This window comes from Tinamus guttatus, unplaced genomic scaffold (genome assembly GCF_059628265.1).
Source record: "Tinamus guttatus ecotype Peru unplaced genomic scaffold, ASM5962826v1 Tinamus_guttatus_pri_ptg000246l, whole genome shotgun sequence".
Lineage (NCBI taxonomy): Eukaryota > Metazoa > Chordata > Aves > Tinamiformes > Tinamidae > Tinamus > Tinamus guttatus.
Genome location: NW_028288780.1, coordinates 1,407,626 through 1,425,622, shown reverse-complemented (window position 1 = coordinate 1,425,622; position 17,997 = coordinate 1,407,626). Strand labels below are relative to the sequence as shown.

At 40.1% G+C, this 17,997-nt stretch overlaps 1 protein-coding gene across 1 annotated transcript in view; it reads right to left on the bottom strand.

The window, feature by feature from the left end:
• FAM13C (family with sequence similarity 13 member C) overlaps positions 1 to 17,997 on the bottom strand; it is a 100,994-nt gene that overhangs the window by 59,827 nt on the left and 23,170 nt on the right. The window contains 1 exon segment of the mRNA XM_088526351.1: positions 14,257 to 14,303. Coding sequence (XP_088382477.1) covers positions 14,257 to 14,303 — 47 coding nt within the window.

The following is a 17,997-nucleotide window of genomic DNA, read 5'->3' as shown; positions in this document are numbered from 1 at the left end:
TTCAGTACTGTAAAACATGAAAACATTTCAAAAAGCATAAGAACCTTCTTCGATCACTATAATCTCGAAGAAAGCATATTTTTCATTCTTTAAATTAAAGCCAGAACCATGGCAGACTCGCTGCAAACCTATTCAGATGCAAAGCACAAAATACACTTTTGAACAAATTTCTTTAATAAGGAGGTCTAACCTTGTTAGACTGCTGGAGAAATTTCTGACTCGCTGCAGTTATCTCGAGCTTGACATTTCTGAATTTGACCTTTACGTTTCATGTTCTGGGTCTTAAACGATTTCATTTTTATGTAAACACAGACATGTTGGTGAACATATGCAATATGTTTAAACCAATTATAGAAGCATTTTTTGATAAAGAGAGTTTGTTTTCCATGTGTTCTCTATGCAAAAGTACCACCTACAGATACAGTAACTTTCGACAGCAGTTAGATCCTGCTGTCACCATGGAAAAGGCTCTTCCTGACCGAGGCCTCCCATCCCTTTTTTCATCTGCTTTTTCCATTAGCCCCCTGCACAGACTGCTGTAGTATGTGGCAAATACCCCTGGCAAGGCAACAAAACATTCAAAAGCAATAGTGAAGCATCAGAAGTTGCAAAGGAGGCTGTATGTGATGTACTGAGCACTCCAGCATTGCATTTCTCTGTGTTACCCACACACGTCTTGAAGTCATTCTGTACTGAGCATTAACCAAAAGCTAGAACTCATATATTATCTAAGGACAAGTCAGGACAAGATAACTATATACACATAGGTGTTGTCTATTTTGTATTAATTAGTAATATACATAGAAGGCTTCAGATAATTTGTTTTTTTTTTTCCCTAGATCTTGAATATTAAAATTATAAGAAGCAACCTTTGATAACTCATTAATTATGATGCAGTCAACTTCTTTCTGTCTCGGCCCAAGAAAGAGTGAGATTTACAGTGAAATTAGCATATCAAACCAAACCCATGGCAGTACTGGGGAACCGGGTAAGAAGGAAAGCAGAAAAAAGGTACATCCTCATTCTGTAATTCTATTTGCCTGATTTTCAGATCAAAGAAATAACCAAAGAGGTGAAATCAGCAATAAAATTAATGTGCATAAACATTATTCAAGACCCCAAAATATCTAGAAAGCACCATTTTAAGGAAATTGCTCCTTTCTCACTGATTGCCAAACACAGCCAAAGCTGACTGCTTGCTATAAAAAACTCTATGCAAAGAGCTTCTCAGCAATCACCTTTTGAGCTGCTTCCTAAAAACCCTTCTATACCAGTTGTTTCAGAGCACTTTTTTTCCTCAAAAAAATTAAGAAAAAAAAATCTTCCTTGTCTCAGCTGGTGTCCGGCTTGTTGCACAAACTGGGAAGATGAATTATACGGATTAGCAAATTAATGACAGAATGTGGTCTGGGATCCAGTGCTGAGGCAGATAGTTGCCAATGAGAGCAGATTGCTTAGAAGGATTTTTCCAGTGGATGCACATCTGAAGTTGGCAGAGGCAAAAAAAAAAAAATGGTGACAGACTTTTTGGTAATTCTAAATATAACAGAATTAGCGCCCAAAGGTTTGGGGACACTTAATTTTTGTGTGTGTGTGCGTGTGTGTGTTTAACTGCAGCTGTTAATTTATTTTAGCTTAAAATACTAAGTTAATCATCTACTTATTATATTCCACACAAAATACTGAAATAGGCTACAAAGATGATGGGTAACAGTACATCTTGTCAAGTTGGATGGAGCTCAAATGTTTATCCTAAAATGAGAGTACTAGAGCAAAATATGGCAGCTTGCTCATAAGAAATAATTTTTATAGATTCTGATCTGAGAATTATAGAGCTAAAGGTATTCACTTTAAGATAGGCGTGAGTATCTCTCTGCTTGCTGTGCAGTCATTTTTCTCATTTTCTATTAATCAAACAGACCATTTAAAAGTAATTAACTTTGACCCAATAGAACTTTGTATTCACCTCAAGTGTTGGCATAGTGCTCTTTTCAAATTTAATAACAACTTAGTGAAATGGAAAAATTAATTTACTGGTACTGTTTAGCTTCTTATTCCATTGATATGAAAATACTTGCCTGACACAAAAAGTCAATTTACACAATAAAGTATAAAAACTAAAAGTACAAAAAAAAAAAAAGAAACTAGAATTTGGGTAGATCCAAGTCTTTTCAGCATAACTTGACTCCTCTTTGATAAAAGCAGACCCTTCTAGGCACCGGCAGCCACAGCTGCTGCGGGCACTGCTGGGCCTGCAGGCTGAAGCGCAGATGGAGCCAAGCTCACGTGAACGAGCCAGCTCAGCCACAGGCACCTCGTGCTCCGCCTCAGCGAACCCAACTGAGCAAACGCCTTCAAAGAAGGCTGAAATGGAAGGAGCAAGTTTATTTCAGAGAAAAGGAGCACAGCGTAGCACTTGTAAGAGGCCGGGCCCTGCCTGGTAGCCCCTCGTGGCAGTTCCGTTCGCCTGCCTCACCTCAGCCCCGCAGAAGGGAGGCCACCCGAGTGCATGGAGCGGCAGGACCGCGCGCTCGCCGTGGGCAGGAGCCGCGGGGCTCCCCACACAGGGTGTGGGCGCCTGCCTCCCCGCAGAGCCATCTCGCAGCTTTGCGACTCTCAGAAGCATCCAGGCTCTTCTGTGCTCTTTCCTGGAGCTCAGCTGGGACCAGGCTGAAGGCCTCAAGCATTCTCAAATGCCAGCTGTCTAGAAAATCATCCAATTTACCAATTTAATTCACTTGATTATTACTAACTGTCAGGGCACGTCCTGCTCTTCTGAACAAATAACCTTAAAATAAAACAAAAGGAAAAACAAAAACCATGACACACACCATTCCTGCAGGAAACTGTGGACTATGCAGGAATGCAATTCTTTGAACAGATGAGGACATGAAAATACTCATAATTCAGAAAAAAAAAGTTGTTGGCAAAAAAAAAACACAACCAAACTTTCTGCATCGCAGAATTAGGCGAAATACATTATAGAGAATTCAAAATGGAACTGGGGAGGGGGAGGAAGAGGCAAGGGTTGGGGCTACTCTCCTGAACTCCTCTCATCTTTTTTTTTTGCTTTTCAAGGCAGACACTTAAAAAAAAAAACATTAATATGATATTTTGAAGGAAAGCATGGGAAAAAAAAAAGTGTTTGGGACATTGAGGAATTGGATTTTGTTGGAAAGACATTTTTGCATTAGAAAGCATCTGCAGCATGCAGCCTTAATGAGATTCTGCATCTGCGTCAGTACATTACATTTTTAATCTGCAACAGTAAAGGATGTAAGCTGACAATTTTCCTTCTTTTTGGCGAAGAAAGGATATATATTCATAAGAGAGTGAAAATCAAACTGGTCTGAATATCAGTTGGAATACTGCCTTTTCTGATACCAGTTTTGTATAGTCTCTAGAGCAAGTGGGACAGGTAAGCAGCAGATTTCCCAGAGCTGTCTGGCAGACAGCTAGTCCTTCCATGCTGAACCCAACATCGAACAAGATTGCAGCAGGTAAATTGGCTGCTTCCTAGAACTGTCAGGATAGCTAAAATATCCAGCGTATTTATTCGTTTGAGCTCACATTAAAATAATAAAACGATCCAATTATATCCACCTTATCACCTAAGTTATAAAAATATTTCCTAGAATCATCAAACAAAATCAAATTAGAACTCATAGCTGATTTAAAAATAACATGTCAGCAATGTGGTTGGAAGCCTGCCTGTTTTCAATGCAATCAATCATCTTTTCCATTTAAGATTTGAAGTCTTCCACCTGCAGACTATTAACTTTGGGGCTTTGTAGAGAAAGAGTCAAATGAACTGATAAATAGAAAATACCAGCCATCTTTGTCAGCCAACAGAAACACTGGAGGTGACATGCAAAACTAACGAATATGAAGTAGCTCAGCACAAAGTTTCCATTATTTTTATGGAAAACTACTGTAACTTCAAGTCTAGGAAAAAATATTGCTGCTGACATATCCATTTCAACATACAGTGAAATCAAAACATGGATTCAGGGAGTTTGCTTTTATGAAGCTCATAGTTTGAAGTGGTAGGAAAATACTGTAAAAAATGTGGGTCTTTTTTTAAGCTATAGCTATAGGACATGGAAGACAATTTGTCATGGTTCTTGAGAGATACTTTAATTTCTCTTTATCCCCACCTTAGTTGGAAGAGTTTTATATGTAACGTGTGTCATGAAAGTGCCAAAGCTTTGAAAAGCTTTGAAAAACAAAAGAAAAATACTTTGGAAAACTGTGGTTAAATAATCACAGAATTTCACAGAAAAATCATCAATATCAGAGAAAATATCAGTCACTGAAAAAAATAACAACCTTGACTGTTAAACTGCAGATTGACTATGATGTATATAAGCTACACATCCAAGCACATACTTGGCTGAGCCAGATCTAGCAACTAGATCAATTATACAATGCTAGCAGCCCTCTCCTGAGCCAGCATTCAATATTGAGGTGCCACTCATGGCCTGAGAAGGAAAAGCTTCAGTTACCTTTAAAAGGATACAAAGAAAACGGCCAGCATAGTTGTTGGGATAAGATCTAAACTCTAGGTCAGTTTGTAAAAATGAAACATGGGCATGCAAGGGCAAATACTGACAGGAAGGTGATGAGAACAGTCATAGGCTCTAAAAAAGAGACAAGGGTTAAACTGATCTTTATTTCCAGTCATGCCCAGCCGTTTGGGCAGAGTTTTGACCTAACTCAAAATCTCAAGGCACTGGGTGCCTCCGAGCAGTGCCAGTTTTCAGTGATGCCCTGAGGAGGCCATTTCCAACCTGAGCCCTGGAGCATCTGCTGCCCTGGCCACGAGGCCTCAGCTCACCCTGGAGCCCAGGCACCATTCAGATACCTGGTGTTACCATGAGCCACAGACCACATTGCATGAGGTTCATCTGAGTCTGCTTTGCAAGAGAGGACGTGGGCCATTTTGAAAGTCACCAACAGAAACGCCCAGGAGATTCCATCCTTCCCCTCCCACAGTAAAAACAAACCACACCAGAAAAGCAGAGAAAATATTTTTTTTTCCTCTTTGCTTTCCTTAACAGTGGCAGTTTCCCTTAAAAGACATGTTACAAGCCAGGGTCAGGCTTTCTTTTCTCAATAGAAGTGTGGTTTAAGAAGTGACCACGGAGTACGAACGGTTTCATTCCCAGCAGGATCCAAGCAGTGCACAGAATTGCTTTTCAAAAACAAAACCAAATCTTTTTCCCTTTGCCAAAAGCCTCATACTGGAAAGGCCACCAAAGAATTTATTACTCCAACTCTGCAGGTCCATGCTGATCTAATTTTATAACCACCTTTAAGTGAGGAACACAGGGGCGACTCCAATGTCAGGTGGCATTTAGCTATATAGTTACTGATGAATTTCTGACACTGGTCACATATAAGAAAAGATTCATAGCCACACTGAGCATTACCTATCAGCTGTAATACCTGCAAAACACTTCTCCTCTTGCGAAGAGTTGGCTGGAAACTTCTTCATTTAAAACTCAGGGAAGTGTCATCAGAACATTTCATGTCATAACCAAAGGAACACTTTGAAGAGAGACAGGGATCTCAAAAAATTTTTATCAGGAAACATTTTTGAATTAAGGATTCCAGTCAAACATTACAAGAGAATGACCCAGTGATTTTAAAATGAAAAATCTGGCTGTGAAACAGACAGAACAAAGCAAATCTTCGATAAATAAGCTCCTAGATAATTAAGAATTAACTACAGGACAATGATACTAAGTTTCTGTCTTGAGAAAGAATGGTGAAGACCAACAGAGGAAGAAATAGACCAAGACATTTTAAAAATCTATAGCAAAATTTAAAAAGCTGAGCTCAAAGGAGAGTTGAAGAGGAAGAGGGGCAGGAGGGAGGGCCATTCCCGAGGGAGGCTGCCTGCCAGAGCTGCTCGCTGCGCTGAAGGACGCTGGCTGCAAGGGGCAGGTAGAGGAGCCTCTGCTGTGGATAAGAAGCCTTTTCTCTGGGAAGAAGGATGGGAGGACATTGTCAGACTCCTTTGCACATCACAGAACAGAGACAGGACATACAGGAAGTTTATTACTACTACAGCTTTGTAAACTTCTTCAGCTCTTCCCTTCAGATATCACACATCCCTCGACAGTGACATATGTATGTGTGTGTGTATACGTATATATACACATACGTGTGTATACATATATATATACACACACACACATATATATGTATCGGAGCATCCTTAGGACACTTTTGGTTGCAAAGTAACTCCATGGGCCCACCCTGGTGATGAGCAGCAACACGGAGCATTTAAGGCAGAGATCTGTAAAGCCAGCAGATTACTTAACAGCAAAAAATTATTTCAGCACGTACCACATACCAAGCCCTTCTGTGTTGCCCACACGTGCACGGCCAGCACAGGAGACTGGCAGCGGCAGCCCTGCGCTGCACACAACACACATGGACAGAGGACTCTCTTCCTCACATGGGGAGTCTGGACTATTTCCAACATCTTTCCTCGGTCGTTCCAGGTAAAAGCACGTGGCAGGAGAGTATCAAGACATTCACCTAGAACAAACTTGCTCCCAGGCGCCTTTGCAGCATAAAGACTTTGCCTTCAAGCCACCCCAGTGGTAAAACGGAAAGAATGTCCCATTGATTAGAAAGAATCTCCAGGGTGTTCCCCACCCCGTGTATCAAATCTTTATGGGCTCCATCCTGGTAATTGTCCCCAGAAATGTTTCATCACAAGTGCTCATGGCCATGGAACAGCCAGCTCGAGGTTGGGAAGGTCTCATTACACTTGTCTATTAACGTGGGCCTAATTATCCCCGCTTTGGCAGTCGGACACGAACAGGAACGTCGTCTCTGGCCATCCTCTCTGGAAACATTTTGCAGTGCCCTGTAGCACCTGTCCAGCATTTTGGCCTCCTGGAGCCAAGGCGGGTTTTCAGGCTTTTGTGTTACTGCTCTCATTAACTAAATTACTTCAAGATAGTTAAAAAGAATTTAATAGCTGGATGGCTTGTGGTATCAGATAAAGTTTCAAGAAATATCAGGGAAAATATTTTCCAACCTGATGATTTTTTTGGTCTCAATAACAAAGCAAAAATGGATCCAGATTTACATCATGGACCAGTAGTCATGGAAAAATAACATTAGCACCATTTTTATGATGATTCATATCCTCTAATTTTCAAATTCTCTTGACAGTCTTGCTGTGCCACAAACAGCATTAATGCCACACTAGAAAAAAATTCCAACTATTAAGTGCCTTTTGTGAGAAAGAAGTTCATAAAATTCATAATGTGCTGTTTTTCAGGCTCAACTCTTCTTAAAATTATACCTACAGGACAGGAATTAAGACAACGGACAATACGGGTCCTCACTATTGCTCAAAACAAACAGATCACACGAAGCGCAAAATATGTTGGCTCATAAAAATAAAATGCTGGGCCATAAAAATAAAAGCAAAACCTAAAATATTCTGTACTGAGAGTGCTCATTTTATGGCAAAATATTTTCATATACCTTTCCAATGTAGTCTGGGTCATGAAAAATGTTGAAACTCGGATAGGAAGCAGGGATAAATTCATTTAGTTACAGTTTGGTTCTTTAACTTTGTTCCAGCAAGAAAGCTCTGAGGCGCCTCCTTCCATACCCTTGCTATGTGAAGGGAGATTTACTCCTTAGCTCCCTCAAAAGCCACGAACTGCTCCAAAAGCCGAGCCCAGGGCTGGCTGCGTAGCCGCAGGTACTGCCTGCAGGAACCAGAAAGTCACTGGTGCTCTAGATAGCATGTGCTTAAAAGTGCATGCAAATAAGAGTTAGCTATTTATATACTTTGCATTTGCTTTAATTACACTATCACTACGGCACGCAACAGCAACATGTGCTTTAAACTACTGACAAATTTTACAGCAATTAAAAAGCCCAATTAGCTGAAAATTCTCATACTGCAGGCAGATTTTGCTCATTGCAGCAGTAACGCAAGCGAGAAAAACTTAGAAGAAATGAAATCTTAAATGTAGCCAAAGTTACAGACACAAGAATCTAAGTCTGTAATTTGAAGTATATTTAACATATGTTTGAAATTTGCTCTTCTCAACAAGGGCTCTGGGAACTTGCTGCTTGACTCAGGCCTCCAGTATATTTCCTTTCATTGCTATAATTGGCTTATAGCTTCTCTGGAAAATAATTTTATTTTGTGATAGAGCCACAAGCAGAATTTTCAAGTGTAGCACAGCAATCACCAAAGACCAAACACAGCTTTGGCCTAGCAAGTTCAATGCCATCATAAAACTTTTCTGAACAGAAATGCAATCAGCAGTTACAGTAGCCTCAAATGAGGGACTGTCATTAATGATCTCAAGTTAGGAAAAAAAAATATTCTATTTTAGTGTTTCCGTATCACAAAACGGTTGCCCACAGTGCTTTGCACACCTTGCACTGCTAAAGCCTCTACCACCTAAGGTGATCCTACTCAGTTCCCAGTCTAGATCCATGACCAGCTGGATCCAGAAACGCAGTCCTGATATTCCACTGCAGTAAGGAAACGTGCCTGTGCATCCAGCTTTGAAACGTGTTTGTGAAGATGGGAGACACCGTGCAAATTAGAAGCAAAGCCTAACCTCCCGCTTGGGAGGGATTCCCAGCCTGGTAGCTAGTGCAGTCTCTAGTGTAAATTGGAGCGATTTCTCTTTTTACACACACTACCCAAAGCTCTTAATTTAAATAAACTGTATTTTCATAAGAAATCAACAGGGAAATAATTTATTTGATCCTATTTCTTCAGCTCCACCCACGCAGTTGATGTGGCTCATGATCCTCAAAGTTGTTTCAGCTTTCAGGGATATTCATATTCATACTCCCTCATTCCATTTGCTGTTGCACAAGCCACACTGAGAAACAGACACCTGCTTTACAGCCATGAGAAAAATAAGTAACTTGATAGCAATTAGAATAAGACTTTGACATCAGTTCTGAAAAACTGCTATTTCCTTGGGCTGCCATGCTCTCTGAAGAAAGGGGGAAACGTCAGCAAATTTTAATGACTGCTTTTAAGGAGAAATAAGGGAAATTTGGAGAATTATACTTGCAGATTAAACTGTGGTAATCTAAAATTTCTGTCGAGTCCTGCTGTCCAACCCCCAAAGTGAAAATGAGCCCACTGAACTGCCCTTTATATTGGCTGCCAACAAAATTTCCCGAAGACTTTGCACATATGCCAGTGTTGTTGGATTTAATTTTACTAGAGACTGGCTGAAAACTATTCACTTCCATTTGGAAAATACTCAAAAATTCTGTCTTTTTTTTTTTTTCTTCCCTCCAACAGTGAAATTTGGAAATGAGTACCTGCCACATGGCACAAATCCTTATGAGTTTCAGGCACATAATTTATAGCTGCATCCTCATCAAAACCACTGGAAATCTTCATTGCTGCCAACCCTCCACCAATACATAGGACCCAGAAGTCAATATACACATGGAATAGGCTCTGGAAAGAGGATCCCATTGGCTATAATCCTTCCTGATGAGCCTTCCACGCAGCTCCCAAGCAAGATGTGCCTGCGGGCAGCAAGCCTGGCTCTGCTGTGCTGCGTGCCTGCAGAAAATGCCCCAGCTGGCCAGGACTGCCTCCTCTGCCCAGCAAGGCTGCAGCGGAGCAAGCGGCGCGTGCACCATGCAGCCCTATCAGCAATTAAAACATGTCTTTCTAAAGGAGTGGGAATTCAGTGGGAACAGATTGTGTTTCACAGTAACATGGAAGAAGCGTGCACATACACATGATGGGCATTCATTTTAAGTTGTTTAGTTGAATTTTAGAGTACAAGGCTACGTGGGTGAATTTCAACTAAACCAGGCTTATGTTGCTTTCATTCACATCAAGCAGACTAAAATATAAAAGCAAAGCTATTCTCAAAACAAAAGGAAAAACACCATGGGGAATTTGTCATTACTTGGCTAATATTAAGTAAGCATGCATGTGGTGCATATACACACGGATAGACCCACAAAACTGGACTCATTTCAAAAGGTTCTCCAAAAGGATGGAAAAGGTTATTTGGGAGAAGAAAATCATGTCAACAGCATCTGCTGAATAGCTTCTTTAGAATTTACCTCACTATCAAGAAACAATCAATAGCAACTTTTCCATTTCCTGTACTTCATACATGTGGAAACACCTCAGTATTATTACATATTTGCCCTTGCCTAACAATTTTGCTATTTCATTTGCATATTTTATGAAGATCACATTTGCAGCGAGACAGGGAAATGAAACATTTCCAGCTTGGTGATCCCTTCAGCTTGGTGAAACAGCTTGGTGATCCCTTCCTTAAAAACACATTTAATTGATTTCAAGCTTTTCATTTCGACTTTTCTACTTGCTAGTTTAATAATTCCTAGACAACGCCTGACAAAACTTTCTGATAGAAAGGTGAGGTTATCATGTATGAGAATATCTGAGCATTTCTGTTCATCACTTGTATATTGTTAATATTTTATACCCTAAACGTTGGCTCTTTTCTCTGTGCACCTTTGTCAAAGACAACTAGAGGGGTATATGAGCATTGGAAATGTACAAACGAGCTAGGCAGGATGAAAGACCAGTCTGCCATAAATATATCTGTGCCATTATAACATTTATGCCTAGCATGTTTGGCTATATTTGGCATCATGTACTTCAGCTAGAACCCTGGTTATGGAGCGGCGCTCACCGTCACGGGGTGTTCCTGCAGCTGTCCTTATATTTAGGCAACAGAGCTGTTAAAACTAATTAGATTTAACAGTTAGATCCACACGAAAAGAAGTAGCAACAGACAAAGCCCAGCAAGATGAATCTGCCATACTTAATTATCCCTAAATGATAAATGCCAAGCAGCATCATTTCAAGAATCCCATTTATGCTAGTAGTCTGACCCAAAGAACACTTTAATTTGCCTTTAGTATTAAACTTAATTTAAAGGAGTTGATACTGCCTGGCTAAGCATACTGATAGACATTTATCGAACACACCTTTGTAAATCAGATCCCTCAGCTGACAGATTATCCTGTGCAATCATGTCAAGCCACTTTGAAACAAAACAGAAAATCAGTTAATAGGTATCTTGTGGAAATTTTGAAACTGCTTTTCTTTGAAAGGGCGCAACATTAAACCACCTAAATGAGAGACAGTAACTGTTACACAGAATTAGAGTAGGAGAAGTCAGTAGCTTGCTAATCAAATGTGTGACTCATCTTCACTTTTCCATGATAAAAGGAATTTGTTAAAAGTGAAATTATCAAGTTCTAGAACATAAGAATACACAGCAAGATGGTATAGCACAATTTCCTGAAAAAGGGAAACACCATCCAATTATAGCTTAGTGTTTATATTATAAAAGAAACTACCAACAGCACATAAGCATACTAACCAACAAATCTCATATTTAATGTTAATGATACGAAGGCAGACTCATGATAATTGACTCTGTTCTTAAAGCTACACCATGAATTTAGGTAACCTGAAATAGGTTTACTGTCCTTCCACTGTCATGTACCCTTGGATAATGCCCTTCTCACTGACATATTTAGGGAGACACTGAACTAAATCCAAATTTTAGTAGCATTTAATTATGTAATCATAGTATGCTTGATTCTTTAATTACACCTAACAGAAAGATCATTTTGTGCTAACCAAACACCAGCACTTCAGCTCTGATTCAGTAAGCTTCACAGTACGTGCTGCAGGCTTCATTATTATAACACTAGTCCCCACCACAGCAGACTAATGCTACAGTTATCTCCTCTACATATTGATTTTATATTTGTCTTTGTGCAGTACGCACATTTTAGATGACAGACTGTCAGACTTTCCCATCTGACTGCTGGTTTCAGAAGAGACCACCTTGCAATGCTAGATAATTTTTTTAAAACCAGCAGTGCTGTTCAATGTAAGTAGCACCCCTACTTGTTGGAGGTCATGTCACATTACCAGGTGCTCCCCAGTCTCCTTAGACAAGAACCAGCCATGCTAAGTCAAACCACTGGTTAAGGTTAGTCCATCTTATTTTGCCAACTGCAAACTCCCATGTGTTTTCAGCCCAGGGAAGTGGCAGGGGCAACAGCAGGGGTGAGAGTCTCCAAGACGAATATCTCCCTATAGCATGTGCTTAATTTTGCTTGAATAAAATAAACAATGAGGAAGTTTGTAACAGCAATCAGGCCCCTTTCCGATACTTACTAAGCAAATAATGAAGAAAATGCCTTTTGCTCCTCTTCACTATGTCCTGGTTAAAAAAAATACCCGATGAACACAAGATTCGCTAGGATATGGAGATTTGGTTGGCCCCAAGCATACTTAAATTAGGTTTGAATTTGCTGCACAGATTTCAGCTAGCAAGAGAAAAAATCATGGCAGAGAGATTCACAAAAATATTTGAAGATGAGAACATTTTTTTTTGAAACCCTAAATGTATGGCAAAATCTCAAGGTAAGAAACTTGGCTTTAGTTCCCTGTACTTGAAGGGATTTGAACTCAAATCTCTGCGGAGATTACCCTAATTCCAGTTTGTCTGAAACTGAGCATTCCCTGTCTCCTGACTGATATGGTTGTAAAAATATTCATTGCAGATTCTGAAGCCAGCCTGTTCCATAACCTGGAGGAACACCTAAATCATTACTTAGTAATTACAGGGTAAGATAGGAATGTTTCAGAATAAAAAATAATTCCCCATTATTTCATTAGGATCAAAAATGGAGGAAAAAAACGCCCAGAAGTCCTATTCACTGAACCCTATATTGTATCTCAGGTCCAGCAATGAGTTAGGACTATGTATGACTCCTCCACTAAGCCTGATCATCAGCATGGATCTGGAAGATACTGTTTTGCCAAACAGATGGTTATTTCAACAGCACTTGGTAACTTCTTGGTGATAAAAGCTCACCAGCAGGAGGTATTATCTTTAGGCGAATTGAGGTAGGATCTTTTCTCTTGACCTTCATCTCCCAAATATGTTTTAAACTTTCTTATTGCTCTACTAGTATTTGATTAACTTTTGGGGGATGTTTCTGCTTCAATGGCTTTGCCTAAATACTCAAATTAACTTTCCTAGTTCACTCAGAAAGAACTCATTAGTTAAGCTATTTCCTAACTAATGTAGTTTATTACCATGCAGCATTTCTAGCAAAGCAAACAGAATATTAAGTGAGATACTAGAGAGGTGTATAGAATTCCAAAGTAACAGGGAAATACTTAACATTCCTCTGAACCATAAGATCTTTTCACTGCAGAATGTATTAAACTTGGCCTCTGCTACGACGCTTCAGTGGAACCTCAAAGCAGTCTCCCCTCATTACCCGTCCAAACTAAAAGACCAGAACACGTACCATGATTTTCCAGTGACTATTTTGTTAGTCCAACAATCTCTACAGCAAAATGCAAACAGAGGCAGGAAAGCACTACTGTAGTTTTAAGGCTTAGGTACAAAAATATTCCTTTGGGGCAAAAAAGGAAGTTTTTTTTGGCTAAGCAGTGGTCAGATAGTCCCCAAGTTAAATGCAGAAGAAATGCTGCAAGAAAACTTAATCTTGGGAAGTAACATAATACTTGTTGCTTACATAAGCATGAGTCTCATAATGGCCAAAGTTATGTGACAGAATCTATAAAGCACTTCAGTTTTGTGTACACTTCAATTTTTTTCTCTTCACCAAATTTAGCCTCCTGCAAGGCACAGTCAGTGCTCACCCTGTCTCCCTCCAACAGGAAGTTTTCAAAGTGCTCATTCCACTGCCACCTCTTTCACCCTCCCCAGCTTAAGCATACACACATACTCACAGTGTATTCACTCCGACTGTAGCCCAGCCCTTGAAGGTTATGGCAACTCCAACCAGCACTATGAATTTGCTGGGGCAAAGCCAAGAAACACTGCCTGAAACTAGACATTTCAGCTTGTAGATTAACAAAACTCCAACAGGTGACCCATGAAATAGTTATGCACGAAAAAAATGAAAAACTAGAGGAATATAACTATATATATATATAACTATATTTATATGCAAAATAGTATCAAAAATAAACTGTTTGGGGTGAGCAAGTAGCATTTGTCTGTTGGGCCTCTTTTCATCTGTCTGTAGCTGATATATGCTGGCAGTAAGACTTTGAGAGCTTCACTTTTTTGGATTATTCCTCAATCAAACCAACGATCATTACACTGGAGAGGTACATTACACATATTGCTATGTGATGCCAAAAGTTTCCAACTGACACGTAAATATCAGGTGCTTTTACCCTACCTTAATAACATGTGTCTGTTTCCTTCATCATCCTCTGTGTTATCTTTCTGTGAAGAGAGAAGAGAGAAAATGTAAAGACTGGGTTACAATTCAAGACCAGCTTGGTCCAATGCCCTGTTATGTTGTTGCTTTTGTCTATTTTTTAGGAGAATACATTATTTTATAAACACTTGTTCATTTAAGTGTTTCTAATTTTCTTGTCATGCTTGAGACTACATACTATCATTTGCTTAGCTCATCTAAGGGAATAGAAAATTCATTAACGCAGTTCCAACAGAAACAGCTGAAAAAGCTGTCACATTTAAAATATTAAAATGATATGTTTAAATGACTACTAAATTAATAGATTCTTTCTACATGAAAACAGCATTCTTAGAGCAGAAAGAGTATCTATACATAGCATTTTGTGTGAAAATACAATAGAAAAAATAATCCTGCTTGATGGGGCCGATTGGGTGTCATTTTAAGAACTTTCCCCAGACATTGCTGTTTAAGACAGAAATAGAATTCAGTTCTAAAAGACTTCAGCTGTACTATTTTAATTTATGAGATATAGTTTTGATCAGATCTTATCTGGACATCAGACTGTTAAAAGGTGCAATTAGAAACTAGAAAAGCTGTCGAGCTTTGCAATCCTTTTCATTTTGCATCCTTTCATCCCTTGTGATTCTTCCTGCCTGAGTGTCATAACCTAATCTGGAAAACGAGGACATCACAACCGTTCACCATTTTGCAGTACAGACGTAAAAGCGTTACTGTAATTACATCTGTCACGCAGTCCTCCCACAGCAGTGAAACAGCCACTACATAGCTAATCAGAGGTACCCAGGAAGAACTTGTCAGGGACAGAAAGGGATCAAATAACCTTTCATTAACCCCAAATTTAAGCAAGCTTGCATTAATTACCATAAAAATGGAAAACTTCTGATTTAGGCAGCAAGTCAGTAAAACACTTGGGCACGTGCTTAACTTTAGGAACTTAAATCTGCTAAAAACTTGCTAAGTAGTTTGGCAAGCAGTGAAGTGCCTTGTTAGGCAAAGCAAGCCCTAAGTCTTCCACATTTGCAACTCCCGCCCGCCGCAGTTTGCAGTGCCTGCCAAGACAAACTTGACACATAGCACTGAACTACCCAATTCCCATTCATTTACATTCCTTATACTAATAATGCTCAGGTGAAAAGGAAGATGAGGAGCCTAACAGCTTGAATCAAGGGCTTAGTCTGTGAGAAGGCCGACTGGGAAAGTCAGCCTCAGCTCTGGGCTAAAGTGAAAGCCCACCACAGCACACACTTTCTGCCTTTGCTCTTCTCTCCTAACACGTGCTTCTAGTCTTCAGTTTAGCTATACATTCTCTTGCCTATAAAAAAGGAGTTGTAGCATTTACATCTTGTTTTAAAGATACTATTCCTCACTTTTCAGCATGAGCGCACGCTAGATTTACCAACCAGACCTGCTGGGGCAGCAGGGGGAAGCTGGGCTGGAGACCTCCCGAGGACCTCTCCAGCCCCAGGTACTCTCTGCAAGGCCGGTGGCGCCGGCTCCGCGCTGCCAAGGAAGGGGAGGTTGGGTTCAGTGCCTTCTTGTGTTGCTCGGGCTCCAGTGCAGGGTGGTTTTCATGCCTCCCCGTGAAGCTCTCATATTCTACCCTAACCTTGCTGCAATATTTTAGCAGTCATACGGGGACTGCACCTATGCCCTCCCCTTTCCTCTGCAGCAACAACAGTTCTCAGGGTCAAAGTCTGCGTAATTCTTGCTCAAGCTCTCTCAGGACAACTGGCTTTTAATTATTCCATGTTCTTCACTGGACCCTTTTCAGCCAAGGGCCACTAGGCATCTTACGCCAAACTAGACACTCTTGGCAAAAAAAAAAAAAAAAAAAAAAAAAAAAAAAAAAAAGGCCTCTGTAGGAGCAAGCAGTAAGCAAGCAGAGACAGCGCTCACAATGGCAGCGCTTGCTCCTTTAGCATACTTAATTGTTTCCTAATTGCACAGGGCTTTCTGAATAAGAGCAAGGATTTCTCCCGGGATCTTTGCAGTTAATGGAAGGAACTCTGCTAATTAGCAATTCTTTCAACAATTTTAAAATGTATCACTTGAAACCAAGTGGGACTGAAGCCACAAAAAAGAACAACAGGACTGCAAAATAAATAATATTCTGCATCACAAAAACACACAAACACCCTGATTTTATTTTTCATTCCCATTGCAAAATTAGACTTTGGCTCTGTGTATCTGGACCTCTTTCACTAACAGCTAAACCACTGTGGGATGGTTTGCAAAGCCACTGCATTTGATCAAGCTGATATTTAATGGTTAAATTCCTACACTGTCCTGCACACACATTCAGACCTGCAGTACAATATATTGCAATGCCACTTCACTGTAGTGCTCTAAAAGCTTTTTTGAGATTTTTTCCCCCTCCTGGAATTCATAGGTCATATAATCGTAGCACCTCTAGCTCTTCATAGGCTTGCAAGGAGAAGCTTTCAATTGCCTGCCGCACAATAGCCTAAAAACGAGATCCACGCAACTCGAGAAGGGTTTGTCCTCTTCGGTTATTGTTTGAGGGGGCTTGCAAGACCGTGTACTACCTACTTCACATTTCAAGTGACACATCTCCTCACAGGGCGCAATTATTTTGGCACACTGCAAGCAAGCCAGACAAACACTCTGAAGACACAGGAGTTCCCACACTTTCCTTTTAGCCTCTTTTCAGAAGTTCTTTGTAATATCTCACCTACAAACTTCAGAGCTGATTTGTCTTACTGTGCTTGTAGGAGAATGCAACTGACTTTTTGGGGGCAAAGAGGAAAGTGAGGACATTTTTCTTACTAAGGCTGGTTTTGTGTACTAGAAATATGTACACGTGTAGTAGCATAGGGGATGGTTTCTTTTTAACACCATATATCTCAACCTTTGATTTGGGAAATGTGTATTTTGTGGAACATTCCACCTGCTAGCACTAACATGGTGTGTTCTGGTTCAGGAATGATAGAAACACTTTGGAAACAAAGATCATTGCCTCCCAAAAAAATGTAGTATATGGAAGTGTATGTCACACACAGAGAAGAAATCTAGGATGGTAGCATGCTCCAGCCCTGCCAAGTTTGGAAGATCTCAGAGCGCCTCTCTGATTTGCATCATCTGCCAACGTTTCCACCTTTCAGAAATTCTTAAGCTACCCCTGGAAAAGAAAGAAATCACAGACAAGTCCTCTTTCCCCCCCTTCACACTCTACAGTTACCAAAAACACCCAGGAACCTGTCACTGCTCCTCCTCCTGCAACAGGGCAGTGACCCCCTTGTGAGCACCACCTTCATGGAACACACATGAGTGTGAGGCAGGCAAGAGAAAACGGCAACTACAGGCACAGCTATTTGTTACTATTTAATTTAAGCAGCAGAGAGGGCAAAAAAAAAAGTCAGTCCCAGGTGGTAGCGGGTAGGGAGAAGCATACTGCTACATTAAAGATGCACTTTTAATTAAGTTTTATCTGAATGATAATTAATGATTTTACCACAGGTGTTCTCAGAATAATTGCCTTCTATTTCTTAGATAGTACACAGTCCTTGGAAACAGAATCAAGACTGTTTCTTCATTTAACTATTTTCTTACTTTAAAAACTATTGCTTGTTAAATGTACTTTATTATTTATAGTTTTATTTTTTTCTCTCTTTTTCAGCTCTTTTCAGAATACTGTTGTCTTCCCAAAGACCACAGAAATGTTCTTCAGGTGCCCAG